Genomic DNA, 18,587 nt, shown 5'->3' with positions numbered 1-18,587 from the left:
GGCCTCTGCTACAGCAAGAGCAGAGACCCTGAGCCACTTCCCTGACCAGGCTGCGCTGGGGAACCGTGTCCGTCTAAATGCAGCTGCGGCGGTTCCCTACGAGCCCACTGCTCACTGGCACTCTAGAGGGACCTGAGGGGCTGTCTGCTATCACCTCCTCATTTTGCGGATGAGGAGACTGAGGTCCAGAGAGGGGGAGTGACCTGCTCAAGGTCCCGCGGCTAGCGATGGGCTGGGGTGGCCCAGAGCCCAGCTCCCTAACTCCCCCGTTCAGTGCTCTTGCTGGTTCCAGCGGGGCTGTGGGGGGGGGGGGGGGGGCCCTGGGAGAACAGCAGCAGTGTTGTGGCCAGGGTCTGGTGACCCAGGCGGGGCTGGGGCTGCCGTCAGCTCTGGACCCACTGGCCCACTGTCGTCTCCCGCTCCCACCCTCCGTCACCCTCACCCTGCCCTTCCTTGTGTCTCTTGTCTCCCCTGCCTCCCCCTTGGGGGAACCCTGCCCCCTCCCCAGGAGGAGATGACCAGTGCCTTGGCCACAATGCGTGTCGACTACGAGCAGATCAAGATAAAGAAGATTGAAGATGCGTCCAATCCTCTCCTTCTGAAGAGGCGGAAGAAAGCTCGGGCCCTGGAGGCCGCAGCCCTCGCTCACTGAGCCTCTGAGCCCATCCCGCTCCACTGGAGGACAAGCAATAACTCTCGACCTGAATATATTTTTTAAACGAAGAGACACAGAACTGTCCACTTCCACCTCACCTCCTCCTTGGCGGCGTGGAGCCCTGAACCCTGTCAGCGGCTGCGACCCGCCTTCGGTTCCGGCCGCCTCAGAGAGGGAGAGGCTGGGAGGTGGGAGGCTGGGAGGCTGGGGGGCCGTGCGGAGAGAAGGGAGCAAGATGCTCTTGAACCTGTGCTCATTTTGCAGTTTTATCAGTAATTTGACTTAGAATTTTTATGAAACTTCTTTTATTGTTCTTTCCCCCAATCTGCCTCCTTACCCAGACCCCTTCCTCTCTGGATGTGCAAAGGTTGGGGGCTGGTTCAAGGGTATTTGTGGAACCTGTTAGAGGGACTGTCCCTGTGTTGTCCCACCCGCCCTCTCTTTTCCCACCACAGCCTGAGGCCCCTGCTGGCCGAGGCATTCCGGCAGCTCCTGGTCCTGTGGGGAGGGGGTCGGGGCCAGGATGCCACCCACCTCTGCTGGAGCCCTCAGATGTCACCAGTGTGCCAGACGGACAGAGGCGAGTGTGATTGTGCGCGTGCGTGTGTGTGTACATGTGCCCACAACTGTGTCTGGGGCTGTGCATTTGAGGGCCTGGGGCAGGCAGGGCTGCAGGGAGAGGGGCCCTGCCGTGGCTCAAGAACCTTACCCCTCCTCGGGCCTGCCGTGCCCATGTCGGGTCTACCAAAGTGCCTGAGAAGCCTATCCCGATTCTGAGCCAGGGCCCCTGTGGCCTGCCTGTTGCCTGGTTCTGGGAGGAAGAGAGGAGTGACGTAGGCACTGGCGCAGCGACCAGGAAGACTGGACCACCCGCACCCCGGCCCCCTGCTCCCCACTCAGTGCTGGTCTTCGTCCTCTGAGGCGCTTACCCACCGAGTAGCCTCTCTTCCTCTCCTTCCTGCCATTATTGACCGGTTCTTGTCAAATTTTCCTCCATTTTTAGCCGCTTCTTACCAGGCCTCCTCTCTGCTCTTGGGGAGGAGCCCGGGCCGTTGAGAAGTGATGCAGAGCTCCTGCATTTGGCTGCTCTCCTGGGCTCTGGGGGCACTGGCCAGCTCCCCGTTGTGGGCAAAGGCAACGCCACTTGTGTGGTCCTGCGAATTTCCACTGTGGCCTAGTGGGCAGGTGGGGGAGTCTTCACACCAAAGATGTCCCGACTCTGCCCCTTCCCCATTAGCTGCTTCACCTCCACCCCAAACGACTCAGCTTTGTGTGTCCCGGCCAGTGAGGGGGAGGGCGGGGAGGCCCCCCCCATTTTAGTGAGCAACACGGGGAGAAGTCCTCTGGGCCAGGGTATTTTCGGGGCAGGGGGTTGCACTAATACTTCAGCTGTCTTCTCCCTCGGGGGTGATTTGCTGGAGGAGTAGCCCGGATCCTCTCTGCGCGTGGGGGAAGGGCTCTGAGTGCCCGAGGTGCCTCCCTGTCTCTTGATGGTGTGTCCAGCACTCAGATTGTTGTAAACTGTTGTTGTTTTGTATGAGCGAAATTGTCTTTACTAAACGGATTTAATAGTTGAAAGGTTTTCTTGCTCTTCCTTCATGGGACTCAGCCTCTCCACACACACCCCCCCCCCACCATGTCTCCTCTTCACACCCTGTGCAGAGTAGTTTTGTATGTTGGGAGGGCAGAATCTGGGTGTCCTGGGAGGGGAGAGGATGGGAGGGCCTCCCAGGTGAGGGAGCACCTGTCCTGTCCAGGCTCTGGCCGGGCCGTGTCTGCCATGGGGGCACGAATGCTGCTCTCCTTTAGAGCAGCGTGGGACGGCAACTGCGGTGGGGGGGGAGCCCATGGTGTTTGGTCAAATACTGAACCAGGAGCCAGGTGGCTTCTCAGCACATGGTTCTTTGACCTGTTTAGCCACAGCCAGGTGCTGGCCGCCTCAGCTGGAAGGGACCTGCTGGCATGGGTTTCTGGGGTCAAATTCTGGGAGAGACCAGGGGAGCAGGGTGGTGTAGTTCTGGAAAATTCCAGGAGGGGGCGATAGGGGCTAGGCTTAAAGCGAAATAGTCTATACGGACCTGGAAGAGGCCTCAGCGTTCATGTGACCCAGCCGCCCCCATTCACAGATGAAAAGAGCAAGGCCCAGAGGTGGGATGTTTGGGATCACGCAATGGATTGGTTTGCCTTAGGGCCTAAGGTAGACATTGGTCTACTGACCCCACTGCTCTTCCTGCCAGTCAGAAGGACAAATAGTGCAGTCTAGGTAAGTTCACATTTTCTCCCATGGTCCGCAGAGCTGACTAGGGAGAAAGGCAAGGCAGGGTGTTTACCCCGCTTCATGAGGGAGGGAGCTGACAGGGCGGAGGAACGTACTGGACATCACACAGCTAAGTGGTTTGCACTAGAACTCAGGAGCCAAAGACCCGGGATGTTCTCCATCCTCACACCTGGCCTTCTGCCGGGCAGAGACCTGCTCATCCCCTCTGTCATTAGCAAGATCATGGCTCTGCTGCTCAGGCTCGTAGACTCGGGCAGGGTGGCCCGTGGTGGCCCCTGACGTCCCCTTTATAACTCCTGAATGGATTGTCAAGGTTGGGTCCTAGCTCGAGACTCCACTCACCTGTGTAGAAACCACTGCTCAGATAAACCAGCATGAGGTTTTGCTCCCAGGGAGATCCAGTTGCATTGTCTGCACTTACACAAGTGTGAGAAGTGACGAGAACTTGGAGGAAGAGGGAACGAGGGCTGGTAGGAGGCGAGCCAGGGTGAGAGGGCAGAAGGGCATTGTCACCCTCTGCTGTCTTGGGAGGCTGTATTTCTGTTGCCGCCCTAATACTTCGTGGCTTACAACAGCGCAAATGTAATATAGCCCCGCAGGTCAGAGGTCTGATAGGGTCTCACTGGCCTAGAATCTAGGTCTCAGCAGAGCTGCATTCCTTTCTGGAGGCTCTAGAAGATTTCCGTTGCCTTTTCCAGCTTCAGATGGCTTCTGCATTCCTTGACTCGTGACCCTCTTCCTCCATCTTCGAAGCCAGCAGCATCGCATCCCTCTGACGCTTCTGTGGTCCCATCTCTTTGACATAGCCAGGAGCTAGGTCTCCACTTGTAAGGACTTGGGTGATTAGATGGAGCCTCCCCAGATCATCCAGGATAATCTCCCCATCACAAGGCTCTTAACCTTAATCCCATCAGCAGTTCCTTTTGTGGTGTAAGGGACCATGTGCCTAGGTCCATGGGATCAGGATGTGGGCACCCGCGGAGCACCTGCTCTGTCACAGAGGCCTGTCGCACAGCCATCTCATCCTCTTGGGCCCACACGCTAACACCTGTGTTTGCTGGGTCAGCCCGGCTCAGGATCCAGCCAGGTGGTCCTGGAGTTGGTGTTCAGGGAGGATGGCTGGGGTGAAGGGCCGGGAGGGGCCCAGCTTGGCGCATGGGGTCTTGCCATGTCTTTGCACTCCTCCCTGCCCCCCTGAGCCCTGCATGGGTGGCTCCGTGATTCCCTGACATTTAACCTCCTTTGGCCAAATTCCCAGGTGGGATGGGAAAGGGAACTTGGACCTAAAGGCAACTGCTGGCTTTCATGGGTGCAGGAGGCAGCGAGATGTGATTCCTGAACGACCTTCAGGGGTGTAAGACGTAAAGAGGACTTAAGGACCAGTCTCCAATTTACCTACGAGGAAATGCAGCCTCACAGAGGTAAAATGACTCTCCTAAGGCCTCACAACTAAGCAGAGGTGAATCTCACCTGGAGCTCCAGTTTCCAAGTTTAGAGTTCCTTGAAAACAACAAACCACACACAAAAATGCTTCTTGGTAAGGGAGGGGGTGGGGGGTCAAGAGCAAGACATACTGGACTCCCTTCCACTGAGTGGAGCTGTTTCCTCTTCTGTGAAATGGGGCTGAGGTTCCTGCACCCTCTGGCTATTGTGAGGAATTCGATGAGATCATGGATTTCAATGCTTTATAAGGTGCCAGGTGGCCTTTAGGAGTCCCACCGTCCAGAGGGCACAGGGCGCCCTAGGTTTGCAGTGGGGCCAGTGGTCCAGGCTGCTGTCAGTCCTGCCCTCACCTGAGGGCCTGTCCCCGTGCTTTGGGTTGATGCAGTTGGCTTGGTAAACAACAACAGTAAATTTGGGGTTTTCCTTTGACTTGGTCGGAGACAGGAAGCGCCTATGGAGGGCTGTGAATGACGAGCGGGCAGAGGGGGTAGTGCCTGGTCAGGGTGTGAAGGAAATTCAGTTACTTGGGGAAGGAGGATGGGGTTGGTGAGGCTGGGGAAGGTGGCTGTCCTACCCACCCCATCAATGTAAACAGACCCGCTGGCCACTCCCCAGGTGGGCCTGAGCGAGGACGGGAGCACCTTGGGGGGCATCCTCTGTGCCCTGGGCCCCAGGACTATAGCCCCTCGCTGGCTTTGTCTCTTGAAGTCCACATTTAGGGGCTCAGCGACCCCAGAGGGAGTTTGGCCAAGTTTGGAAGTAGCTCCTCTTTGGAAAGGACACCAGACTCCAGCTCTGGGGAGCCTTTTGGCAAATTCATCTACCTCTCCTCTCCCTGCACTAGGACCAGTGTGAAGAGACCACCCAAAATCCTAAATCACTAAATACCCAGACACTTACTAATATGCACTGTGCTTTGGGAAAAACAAAGTGTAAGACCCAGTTCCTTCTCAGTATGCAACCCTGAGAGGACGCGTCTTTTCCTTTCTCTGCCTCCACAGGCCTGGACACCTACTTTGTGGTCTGAATCTATCTGTTCAAAACCGCTGCAGACAGTGAGGGGTGTGTCATCCGAGCCCAGGTGGCCCAGGGCAGCCTTTGAGCACCCTGAAGGTTTTGACACGAGGGATGAGTGAGGACAAAGAAGCACACCCTGGATCCTTGTCTTCTGGACAAAGTCCTCACACCTGTGCCTTCCTGGGGATAAGATCAGTTCTACCCCCACTTAGGTGTGTGAGGGTTAAATGTGGCCATGCCGGGGGCAGGTTGGGGCACTATCCCTGGGTGTACTAGAGGGTTCCTCCTTGTACAGGTCACGCTTTGAGGGGGATCAGTGCTTTGGCCTCCTTGGCTCGACCGCTCTTTGAGAAGACTCAGCCCCCTCGCAAAAGTTAAAACACCACGTTCTGATTCAGCTCATCTTGAGCACCAGGCCCGGTGCTCAGGACTTTGGGGAGACACAGATGAATTGGAAGTGGGTCTCTAGCCCTCATGGGGCTCAGCCTAGAGGATCAGGTTGACAGTAACAGAAAGCAGGGGAACCAACACATAAAACAGACAGCAGGTGCTTGGGCAGATGGTGGAGTTCTGGCAGAGACCCCGGAGCGCCCCCCTACGAGCCCTTGGAGGACCAGTTCGACAGTAGACAAATGAGGGATGAACACAGTGGAGATGTTCCCATCAGATTTCCACTCTGGTCTCTGCAGGAGCCACATCTTTCCTTTGAATCTAGGTCCCCCTTCTGTCTTTTGGTCTGAACTGCTGCCTGCACACACCCCCTCCCCTACTTGCTTCAGCTTGACCTTTGACCCCATCAGTTCCTCCAAGGGAAAGATTTATCCCCCTCAGTGGGACATCCTCGGTGTTTTTCTGCCCATTTTCTCTTCCCAGCCCCTCCAACCTGGATTCCTCTCGTTCAACTATGTTTGCTTCCCCACCAAAACCAAAGTTTGGAAACAGAGCCTGAGGGGGATTTCCCCTCTAATCTTCATTCAGTTCATTAACTTTTAAAGAAGCCTTAAACTTAGATCATTTTTAGTTACACATTTTACAAGTCATTACGAAAAAGGATAACGTTACGTGTAACTGGGGGCTGTCTTGGAAAAGTGGGCTGAATGGTTGTCCAGGCTTCCCTTGCTCCCCCCTCCCCCGGGTGTCACTGAGCCATAGCTCTTTGCAGGCAGTCCTCACACCACCGGTCAGGAAAGGAAATGAGAGCCCCTGAAAGCTTTCCCGTAACAGATACACATTTTAATGTACCTAAGCTTCCACACTTCTTACATACCAACATCTCAAACCTAGGGTTATCTTGGAATGTACATCCACTCTCTGGGGGGGGGGGCATAATTATTGCTCTGGGGGGAAATTACTACCCAGAGCCTCTGGCCAGGAAGTCTTGGGGGGGATGTGGGGGGGGGGGGGGGGGGGGGATGAGTAGCGGCTGCTGAGAGGCATGGAACCTGTGTGTGGTAAGTCATTTTTAGGGGCCAGGGCTGCCATGCAAATGCATTCGTTTGCATAACTTTCTTGCTCTATGGGACAGTGAAGTTTCCTACTCCATGGGACACTGCTGCCAGGATTTGCAAGTGAAATATCGGGACTGGCTTTCCCCCCTTGCTATTCCCCTCCCTACAGGACCCTTCTCCTCCCCCCCCCCCCGCTCCCCTCCCCCCAGTTTTGTTTCTGTCCCTCAGGCCCCGTGTGACCAAATGCTGGTCTTAACCTTTCTGATCCTAGGAGAGGAGCTTTGCTGGGGCCCTGAGAAGCAAAGGTTATGCAAATGAGTCCCTGGGCTCTGTGGCACTGGCCCAAGTCCAAAACCGGTGGATGGCTCAGGCCCCTGCTGTCTGAGCCCAAGTGAAACATGATCGCTGTCCCTTCATCCCTCTTCCCTTCACATGTCCAAGTGGCCCGTGGCATCTGGTTCCTCAAATAGCTAGAGCCTCCTGGGGCTATGAGGCCTCAACTTTCAGAATAAGCTGAGGGGCGCCTGGGTGGCTCAGATGGTTAAGCGTCTGCCTTCGGCTCAGGTCATGATCCCAGGGTCCTGGGATCAAGTCCCGCATCGGGCTCCCTGCTCCTTGGGAGCCTGCTTCTCCCTCTGCTTCTCTCTCTCTCTCTCCCTCTGTCTCTCCCTCTGTCTCTCATGAATAAATCAATAAAATCTTTAAAAAAAAAAAAAAAAGAATAAGCTGAGTTCTCCCAGCCCTTACCCTCTGATTTGGAGACCTGTGGTTCCAAATTCACCAGTCAGAGGTTTACTTTTCAAAGAAACCATGATCACATCTAAGTCTGAGCCCCAGACCTTGGTTAGCTGTGCCTAGAACCTGCGGTCCAGGGAGACCTGGTATTTGCAGTAAGACCTAGAAGGGCCTATGGTTTTCTGGCACTCAACTGTCTCCTTTTCTGGTCAGAAACCTGTTCTAAGTAATGGTCCTCATAGCAAGACTCTGACCCTACTCACCCCACACACAGCCGCCTGCAGCGGGGACGAAGGCAGGAGGGAAGGGAACAGGGGCAGGCCATTCTCTGAGCCAGTCTGCAAGGAAGAGAAAGAGGTGAGAAATCCAGTCTGATCCTCTTATTCCAAGTTCTGAAAAGCACAGTGGAGCCAGCACAGGTGCTCAGTATCTGTTGGAGGGATGAATGTTATCTAAAGAACAATAAACACAAGTCATTTTAGTGATTCAAACAGCAAAGAAATTATACACACATCATTGTGTACCCATTCAGAGTAAAATGTGCAAGTTCTTCTTTACAATCTCTCTCTCCAGAAATAACTTTGTTTAACAGCTTGCTGTGATTTTGATTTTATCCAGCCCTACAAAAATTTCTATTACTTTATCCACACAGCTATATGCTTATAAACACAGGTGAGAAATTTCTTTGAGGGTTATAAGTACAAATGGGATCATTAGGCATATGGTTCTGCAACTTGCTTTTTAAAAAAAATTGTGGTGAAACACCCATGCCGTAAAATTTACCATCTTAACCATTCCTAAGTGTGGAGTTAAATAGTGTGAAGCATAGTCACATTGTCACACAACCCATCTCCAGAACTTTTCCATACCTGTTAACCAACATGCAACTTGCTTTTTAAACTCAGCATACCTTAGTGAGTGTCCATGACTGAATTCAACTCTCAAATTCTTTTTTTCCCCAGTATTTTAAAGGTTTTTGGTTTTTGGTTTTTTAGTAGTCTCTACATCCAACGTGGGCTCAAACTCACAACCCCATGATCGAGAGTCCCATGCTGTACTGACTGAGCAGCCAGGTGCCCCAGAACCCTCAGATTCTTAACAGCTTCAGAGTATTCCATAGTCTTGATGCACCATAATTTATTTAACTATCTGCTTTGGATGGATGTTTTGTTTCTTTTTTCTTTTTTTTACTATTAGTATTAATGTTGCAAACATCTTGACCAATATTCCTGTGCACATGGGTAAGGATTTCTGTAGGACAGATTCCTAGAAGTGGAAGTTAGATTAAAGGGGTATGTACATTTTATGTTTTGGTAGGCAGTCCCAAAAAGACAGTATCGATTTATGAATGAATGCATTTTGCATATTGCTTTCTGAATGACAGGTCCATGAATGGATTTACTGTCAGCAGTGGGGCAATCTGGGGGTAGAATAAGTCAGCTGAGAATAAGACAACAAAAGCACTTCCCAAAATATTGATGTATACCCTGGGTAGCATTGTGGGCGACTGGAAGACTCCGATGTGGAGGGGCAAGGGGGATTCCTTCAGCCTCTCCGCATATCAGTGGCTCTGCTCACCCAATTACAGTTATTTGCATATATTTTGGGTATGTAGGCAGAATGGCTCAAAGACAAATCTGAGGGTCAGCCTTGTTCAGCTTTCTGCTGGTGTTTGATCTTGAACACGTTAATTGATCTGCTTCCCAGACTGCGAAGCCCCCCCGGTGGGAACACCAAGGAGATAACAGTGTGCGAATGACTTTGACATAAGGCAGACTGGCAGGTGCTGTGAGAAAGGCCCAGAGTGCCATGAGAGCTTACCAAGGCGGACTCCCATCTGGTTAGGGAGACCGTGCCAGAAAAGCCTGTGCTGAAAGAGGTGACTCAGGCTCAGGGTTCTAGGAGTTATGGGGGACACAGGAAACATGCAGGCATTTTTTCTTACTATACAGGAGCTCAATCACATTACTCCGGAAACCTTTATAGGAACACTGATTGTGTGCCCAGCCCTCCACTGATTATGGAGTCTGAGGAGTGGAGCTTGTGATGTGGTGGTCAATAGCTCAGATGGACACTGCACAGGAGAAAGCTTTGGAGTTATACTAGACTGGGTTCCAAGTATGTGCAGGTGACTTTACAGAGCCTCAGTTTGTCAACTAGTACAATGGGGATAATAATTGTGACACTCCACAAAAATTTCTTTTAAGATTGATTTATTTCAGAGAGAGTGTACACACGCGCGTGCAAGCAGGGGAGGGGCAGAGGGAGAGGGGGACAAGCAGACTGTGGGGAGCTCGATGTGGGACTCGATCCCAGGACCCTGAGATCATGACCTGAGCCAAAATCAAGAGTTGGGGGCTCAACTGAGTCACCCAGGCGCCCCCCACAAAAATTATTCACAAAATTTGGAATTATAAGTATTAACTATGAGAATGTGTTGCCTAGACTTCCAATTACAGCATCATGCTAAAGCCCCAGGTGCTGTTCTCTGAAATCCACCGTTGTATCTGTGCTGAGGCCACGCTTCCCTCCAACCGCCCGCAGGCAGTGACTGGGCTTGGTAGGGATGCTAAGTACACCAGTTCCTGGGGGAACAAGGCCTCTAGTGATGGCCGATTTTGGTTTGAGGGTTCCTTGGCAACTCTGCGGCCGCTTCTGCATACTGCACAATAGTATAGGACACTCGTGCCCAACCTTCTCCCCTTTGCTCCTCAGTGGGGTCAGACATAGTCTGATGGCTCCCTCAGCTTGACCAGCCTCTCTCCCTCTTTTCTCTCCTAAAGACATTTCCCCTAACTAAACCCTGGCGTGTCCAGTCCCGTTTTGGCATCTGCTTCTCAGAGGACGCAGATGAACGATGATATTGTTTTCCTCATAGGGTTGTTGCAAGGAACAAATGTAAAAAGTAAAAGCTTGAGCACGATTCCTGGCCCATGGTTAGCGCTCCTTATTGTCCTGTATCACAGGCAGTAGCCCTGTTACTGTATCAGTGCGAGCAGATTGATTTCAGTAAGAAGGAGAATAAAGGGGGTGAATGTTGCATGGCTTTGGTTCAGAGAGGAGGGCGCCATGGTGTCTATGGCATGTTCGGGCCACTGGTTTCAGGGCTCCGTAGCCCAGCATAGCGGACTCCCCACTCACGCTGGGACGTGGAGCGACTGGGCACCCCCTGGAGGTGGAGGGGGCGTGGGGCATCAGTGCCCGGCAGAGTTGGGGGGCCAGGGGAGAATGATGGGAAGACAGCGTGCCTGCAAGTAAAACAGGCGCTATGGGAAGCTAGGGTGAGTCACAGGGTTTCTCTCAAAACCCCCGAGCCCATGGCATCTAGAATGTGCTGAGTGTGGGGCCCGCCAGCCCAGCCTCGCCTCGGTTCTAAGAATGCGTTCCTTCCCTCCCCTCCCACAGTTGTCAAAATTAATCAGGCCCCTGATTTCAGCAGTATTTCTCTCTTCTCTTGTAAGAATTTGGCAAAGAAAACTGGGTTATATCCCTGCACAGGAGGCTGCAGAGATCAGGGCCGACTGGGAGGAAACGTGAGAGCTGTTAATCTCTAGCTTGGGTTTCAGAATGTGGTTCTCCCTGCTCACACCTGTGGAGAAAACCGGCTCAGGTGAGGCAGGCCAGGCACAGGGTGCGGGGTAGGCTGGAGCCCTGGGCTCTTGCGGGTCCACACCACGTTCTGCCTCTTCCACGTGCCAGCTGAAGACATCCAACTTCTGTAAGCCTCCATCTCCTCTTATACGTGGTGACAGGAGAGCATCTTCTCGTTGCGTTTTGGGGAGAATTAAACGGCTAATCAGTGTAAAGCCCCAGCCCAGTTCCTTGCACCCAGTGACTGTAAGCCCGGTGAAGACACTGCCCAGCCCTGTTCAGAGACCCCTGGTCCCCTTTGTGACTGTCCCCCCTCTTTTCTTTTGAATTCTGACCGCCAACAACCCTATATGGTAGAGGTCTCGTTATCCCCATTTTATAGATTTGTAAACTGAGGCTAGTAAACAACCTCTTGTGGTACAGGACCCTGATATAGCCTGTTGGAACATTTCCCAGAGGCGAAGAGGAGGGAGTGAACATAACCGAGGCCACATTTAGAGGCCAACAGTGTTCGTGGACCCGAAGGGCTGGAAGGACACAGCATAGGCCCTTTCCCTCCCCTGACCCCAGGCCCCCAAGGTGGAACACTCCTCCTTCAGCTATGGGCAAAATGCATTTCCTCTTTGGTCACGTGTCACGTTTTCAGCGATGCCTACCCTTACTGCTCTCTTTTAAAACTGCAGCCTTCCCTCCTCCCACCCCCGACTCCTCACTCTGGGCACTCGCTCCTCCCCTCCAAGGCTTTATTTTTAAAAAAATCGTTTTTAATGAACTATAATGTACATCCCCAAAGCGACCCTCCTTAATGTTTTCCCCAAAGATCTGATCACCTTCTAAAAATCTGCACATATCTTACGTATTTATCACGAGAGGAATCTAAGCTCCACAAGGGCAGGGATTTGTGTCTGCGTTTGAACCGCACCCCCACCCCCACCCCCCACCCCACGCCTGGCCCGCAGGAGCCTCGAAGCATCCCGTGCGGCTCGCAGAAGACCAAGAGGCACGGGACTGAGCCCCCGCCTCCCCTGACTTGAGGGTTTTGTGCAGAACAGCTGCCGGTGGGTGGCAGATGAGTAAGAGCCAGAGGGCGTGGCAGACAGGCAGCACGCGTCCGGGTCAGGAGCAGTCCCCGGAAGTCAGAGAGCCACGGAAGGCCTCCTGGAGGACAGGAACGGACACCTTGATGCTTGGAGCTCGCCTGTCTCCTGAGACAGCTCCTCTTTCCCTGATAGAGGAGAAGCCTTCCCTCGGTTAAACCCCAATCCCTCCTGTTGCTGTTTCAACCCATTTCCTCTTGTTCTGCCCTCAGTGGGTCCTGTGGCAGTAACCGCACTAACCATTCCAACCCGTCTCATTCCTCAACCCAGTGTCCCAGCAGGCTGAGCGGGGCCTGCCGCAGACCAATTGCCCACAACCCCGTGCAGCCCGGAGGGGCAGGCTGACGGCGCTGTGCCCTTGGAGCAGGGGGAGCCCACGGAGGCCCGCTCCGCAGCCCCTGTCGGAAAGTTGACACACAGAGGATCTTCAGGAAGTATGGCTGAGTGGGTGGATGAAGCCGAGGACTACAGGATGCCCTGAGAAGTCCTTTTAATGACCCAGCTTCTGTCTCGACATCATTTAAACAAATTTTTGTTATTTCACTTTATTATTTATTTCTGTTTGTTTTTAGCCACTTTTCTCCAAATAGAAGCTTCTGAAATTGTTTTCAGTGTGATACAATAGAGCTGAATCAAAATAATGAGAAAAATCAAAAAAAGAAGAAAAGAAAAATGAGAAAGTAAGGAGAGGAATGTATGCCCCCAAGAGCTCTTACACGGTGGAGCTGAGTAGAGATGTCACCCAGACTTTGTTGTCTGTATGTGCTTGTGTGAGTGGCCTGTAGGGAGTCATTCTGAGTGCGGTGCTGGGCCCCAGTCTTATCATGGGCATGCGGGGCATGTCCCTGGCGCCTGGGGCCTCTGGGGGAAGTGGTATGTCAGGATTTTTATGGGGTCCTAGCTCTTCTCTGGTTTATATCCAATGCCCTCACCCAGGCAAACCAGAAAGCAGGCTGAGTGAGGGACGTTTGGGGGGCATCTCTGAATCAGATCCTCCAGGCTGGAGGCCTGCAAAGGGATACTGCTCTTTCTCAAACTTGCTGAATCATGGAACACCAAATCATATATTTCATGCTTCACCCCTGTAAATCTTTTGCTTAAAAAATATGCCTGCCCCAGGGGTGCCTGGGTGGCTCAGTCGGCTGTGCGTCTCTTGATTTTAGCTCAGGTCATGGTCTCAGGGTCGTGAGATCCACCCCACATCGTGCTCCATGCTGGGTGTGGACCCTGCTTAAGATTCTGTCTCCCTGTCCCATTGCTCCTCCCCCTGCTCTTGTGCTCTCTCTCTCTGTCACAGAAATCAATAAATCTTAAAAAAAAAAAAAAAAGGTATCCCTGCCCCAAACCACTGAATAGCTACATACAGAGCAAAACCCAAGGAGATGAAATTTCTTAAGGTATTGTAGTTACAAAGAGGTAATACCTGTTTTCACTAACAGCAAATTTATCACATTATTCTCTTCCCTGGTTCTCAGGGCACATTTGCATTGTTTTCACAGTCTCTGGACTGGAGTTCTATGAACTCTGGAGTCGCCAGTCCAGGGGTGTACTCCCTCCCAGGAAGGAGTTCTGTAACTGTGTAACACTAAACGTCAGCCCTAGGCCAGAAACCACGCCCCTTCCTTTTGGCTGGTCCGGATGACCCTGGAGAATGGCAAGTGATGGCCTCCCTGCAATTGCACCAGAGTGACTTGCAATGAGAGAACTTTACACAGTGAAGCTGGTGAAGCTTCAGCTTCTGAGTCCTGACTTGGCATGAACCACTTTTCTAATCTGGGATCTGTAAGCTCTAATTTATTTTTTCTGAAAGTCTTTAAATTATTCAAGCTTTGGGCCCCAAAAACCTAGATCCATTGCTGCTTGTGTTCCACTGTGGCAGAAAAGGCAAGCCATACACTAAAGGTTCTTTCACTTTCCATCGTTGTTGCTGGGAAGTGGCCATCCACCAGGGACGACACTTCCAGGTCCTCCGTGACTTGGTTCTAATCAATGGAACGTGGCCGAAGGGATATGCCCATCATTCCCTGGCCTGACCTATTAAAACCTATTAAGCCTATTAAAACCTATAAAAACCTGTTAAAACCTACAATCCTTTCCCCCTTCCCTTGTCATCTGGCTGCATCCAGGACAACAATGGAAGCCATGTGCGGAGGGCAGCAAAGTATAATTAAGAGTTTGACTCCATTTTTGATGTTTGCTTACAGCCTTCGAGCCCACTACTCCCCTTTCCCTTTCTGCCCCCCAAAATGCAGTGGTCAGAAGTTCAAACCATGAAAGTCTCAGCCTGTGCCTGGGAATCCTTACCCAAGCTCCATCACCCAACTATCATGAACCCCAAGCCAGTAGCCCCTCTCTGCTTTCTCTCAAGCCATTTTTGCTTTTTAATTTAATTAATTTATTTATTTGAAAGAAAGAGAGAGAGAGAGCATGCAAGGGGGGGTAGGGTCAGAGGCAGAAGCAGACTCCCCGCCGAGCAGGGAGCCCGATGAGGGACTCGATCCCGGGACTCTGGGATCATGACCAGAGCCAAAGGCAGTCGCTTAACCAACTGAGCCACCAGGCGCTCTCAAGCCATTTTTGGAACCAACCCTCCTCCTTCCAAGAAAGTCTCGTTATGTGAGTAACAAACCTTTCCATGCCTTCCTGGTGTGTGTGCACGCACGTGACATCATTAGTCCTGACGTCCAAACCACATTCTGCTGTGAGGGAAATCCATCCTGTTTCAGGGGTGATGATAACACAGAACTCCCATCAGCACGAATGACAATGGGATAGACTTCTTGCCTGTCGCAGCTCACTGCCGCCCCTCCATACACATTCTTTCCATGAGTTGAGATATAAATTTCTGGTAAGTCACTGAGATTTCAGGATTTATCTGTTACAGCAGCTAGTGTTCTCTTAACTAATATACCCAATGATAAAGCTGTTTAGTTCTAATAATTCTAATTAATTCCAATATCCTAAGTAGATTTGCGGAAATCTAAAAAAAGAACAAAACTGGGGGCGCTTGGGTGGCTCAGTCAGTTAAGTGTCCAACTCATGATTTTGGGTCATGATCTCAGGGTCTTGAGATTGAGTCCACATTGGACTCCATGCTGGGTGTGGAGCCTGCTTAAGATTCTCTCTCTGCCTCTGCCCCTCCCACCTCTCCACCCCCTCTCCCTCTCTTAAAAAAAAAAAAAAAGACTGGTTATTTTCCTTTCTGGCTCAAGAGAAGATGCCAACTCTTTATCTAACAAAAGATTGTGGATAGGATCGTAAGGCCATTTGATTCAGAATACAGGAATAAAGATGTGATTCTAGAATGATGGATTACTTATATGCTTCATAATATTAATATGACTTTATTCATTCTTAGTATTTTTCCATGGAAAAAAGAGGGGAGGGAGGAGAGTGTTATCATGTGTTATGAAACAAAAGGAGAACAGGAGGAAAGAAGGAACCTAGTACAGCAAAATCAGCCATCAAATAAACATATTCCAGTCATGGGGTCACCAAAGTCCAAGGGACATGTAGGTCAGGCGCTTCCTCACCCTTCCTCCTTTCTAGGCACTTAAGATTTCACCCAAAGCTTTGGTTTCTGGCAATAAACATGGAGTTGCATTTGTCCTTTCTCCTACTTACCAAGCTTCAGCCTCGATGACACATGCTGACCCTGAAATGTGTGCATCTTTCTTTTCTCAGTTTTTTTCTCACTCTCAGTTTCTCTGTGAAAGGCTCCCCACTACTCCTCTTTACTTTAGGAGTGGAAAGAATGGCAGATTATGAAACCTATGATGTGTGAGCAAGTAGAAAAGAAAGCGATAGTTGCTAGGATCCAGTAAAGATTCACTGTTCGGGTCCCACCTTCAAAACTCTGGAAGCCACTTGTCGGGATTGAGTTTAAGAAGACACATGAGTCAGGAAAAGTCTGTCAATGGGGGTGCAGAGTCAGGTTTTAGAGGACTCTCAGCGTCATGCCTGGGAGACAAAGCACCTTGAATCTGAAGGCAGAGGTAAGAAAAGAACAAGGAGCATAGTCAGTGAGTTAGATTGCCTACGGTAGAGAAATTCAAGTTCACTCAACAAAACTAACTGAAGTTTTTAAACAGTGCATGCCTTGAGTGGGGAAGTCATTCTAATCTAAACAAACTACTTGTTTTGTGTGGTCACTGCACTGGTAGATTCAGACATCTGGTAGACTTGGTGTGTCTGGATTTCATCGAGGCATCTGATAAAGTCTCATGTGATCGATCTGTGGAAAAGATATAATTGTCTATTATTTCTAGCTAGGAGGAGGACCTTGATTGATATCTACCGTGTTATGGCCTTGACCCGCCATATTTAATGTTCTATCATCCCGGACAAAGATACAGAAGCCAAGTTTATTGAAAGCTAGATTAATTGCCCCAAATATCTAAGAGTAATTAGACAGAGAGCTAAGCATAAGTCATACATTTAATTTCAAAAAGTTCAATGTACAACACAGAATGAGAATGAAGTAACTTGATAATTATTAAAATCAAAAGGACTCAGAATTTTTGCTGAGCCCAGGGTACTAGTTTCCCAGAACTGCTGTAAAAAACCACCCCAAACTGGGGGGCTTCAAACAGTGGAAATGTATTCTTTCATGGTTCAGAGGCTACAAATCCAAAATCGAGGTGTCAATAGTACCATGCTCATTCCGAAGGCTTTAAGGGAAGCATCTGTCTTGCTTCTTCGAGTTTCTGGTGGTTGTCAGCCATCTTTGGTGTTTGTTGCTTTGTGGCAGTGTAGCTATAATTCTGCCTCTGTCTTCACATGGCCATCTTCCCTGCGTGTCTATGTCCTTGCTTCCAAATTTCCCTTTTGTTAGAAGGACACCTGTCACTGGATTAGGGCCTACCCTACCTCAGTAGAACCTTACCTTAACGTGACTACATTTGCAAAGACTCTATTTCCAAATAGGATCACATTCACAGATACCAGAGGGTCAGGACTTGAACATATCTTTTTGGGAGACACAATTCATCACATAGCACCCAGTATGGTGTGGTACCGTTACTGCTAAAGCAGTGTGGTATGGTTACTGCTAAAGCATCTGCATGATGACGGTGAGGCTGCATCATGATGAATGATGTTGGGCAAGGCACGTGAGTAGTACTAACCTGCCCAGGGAGGCACATCTAGTGGACTCTCAGCAGTACCTGGCTCCCCCTAGCTCCCCTTGGCTTCCATGCACCACACTCTGTTTTCCCTTTTATTTTTCTGACAGCTTCTCCTTGCTCTCCATTGCAGAGACCTCTTCCTCAACTCACCCATTAAATGACTGTATTCCTCTGGGCTTTAAACCTTCTTTTCTCCTCCATATTTTTTTCTGAATGAGTTGGCATCCTTTTCATGACTTCAGTTACCATTTATATACTGATGACTCCAGAATCTGGTGGAGGCATCTCCTAAAATCTAATTAGACATCTCCATTTAGATAGCTCCAAGTACCTCAACTGAAGATGTCCAATGTTGGGCTCTTCATTTTCCTCCTTGGCTAAAATCCGGGTCTCGTCTAAGGTCCAGTCTCAGTTCATATTACCACCATCTGCCCACTTGTCTAATATCCTTGATTTGTCCCTTGCTTCACTCTCCATGTCCTGGCAGCCATCACATCTAATTGACACTACATGTGAACTACTCCACAAATATGTCTATATAATTTTCTTTTTATTTCCACTGCTGCTACCCTTGTGCTAGCCACTATCTGATTTTTATTTTATTTTATTTTATTTTACTTTATTTTATTTGCCTAGATGACTGTAACAGGTTCTGACTTGGTCTTCCAGTCTCTGGTTGTAGCCTCTGCTAATCCACTTTCCACACAGCAGCCAGAATGCAAATACAATCATGTTATTTCCCTGCTTAAAACCCTTCGATGGGGGGGTGGGTGGGGGGATGGTGTGGCTGGGTGATGGACAGTGGGGAGGGTTGTGGTGAGTGCTGTGTGTTTTGTAAGACTAATGACTCACAGACCTGTACCCCTGAAACAAATAATACATTGAATGTTAATAAAAAAAAGAGAAAGAAACCCTTTGATGGATTCCCACCCTCTTTAGGATATGAGTCAACCTCCCTAATATGGCCTGATAGAAACTGGGTGGCCTGACCTCTGCTTGCTTCTCACGCCACATTCTGTCTATTCCCTCTTCTTACTCTCATACCTTCCCCCTTCTCCTCCACATCTTTATGCCTGCTGTTCCCTCAGCCCAGCACACCGCTCCTTTCTCTCTTTGCCTACTTTATGGATATTCATATTTTAGGTCTCAGTTTATTTATTTATTTATTTATTTATTTATTTATTTTTAAAGATTTTA

General features: G+C 50.4%; 1 protein-coding gene across 2 annotated transcripts in view; it reads left to right on the top strand.

Annotated features, from left to right (window-relative positions):
- Positions 1-2,233, top strand: part of MAPKAPK2 (MAPK activated protein kinase 2) — a 45,370-nt gene extending 43,137 nt beyond the window's left edge. For both annotated transcript variants that reach the window (XM_025855069.2, XM_025855068.2), the window contains exon 10: positions 509-2,233. In XM_025855069.2, coding sequence (XP_025710854.1) covers positions 509-652 — 144 coding nt within the window. In that variant the 3' untranslated portion in view covers positions 653-2,233. The remainder of the gene's footprint in view (positions 1-508) is intronic.
- The last annotated feature ends 16,354 nt before the right edge of the window (positions 2,234-18,587 follow it).

This window comes from Callorhinus ursinus, unplaced genomic scaffold (assembly GCF_003265705.2).
Source record: "Callorhinus ursinus isolate GAN/ISIS: 27379988/994484 unplaced genomic scaffold, GSC_fseal_2.0 scaffold57, whole genome shotgun sequence".
In the NCBI taxonomy this organism is placed as follows: domain Eukaryota; kingdom Metazoa; phylum Chordata; class Mammalia; order Carnivora; family Otariidae; genus Callorhinus; species Callorhinus ursinus.
The sequence above is the reverse complement of the archived record's forward strand: the minus strand, read 5'-3'. Positions and strand labels throughout refer to the sequence as shown.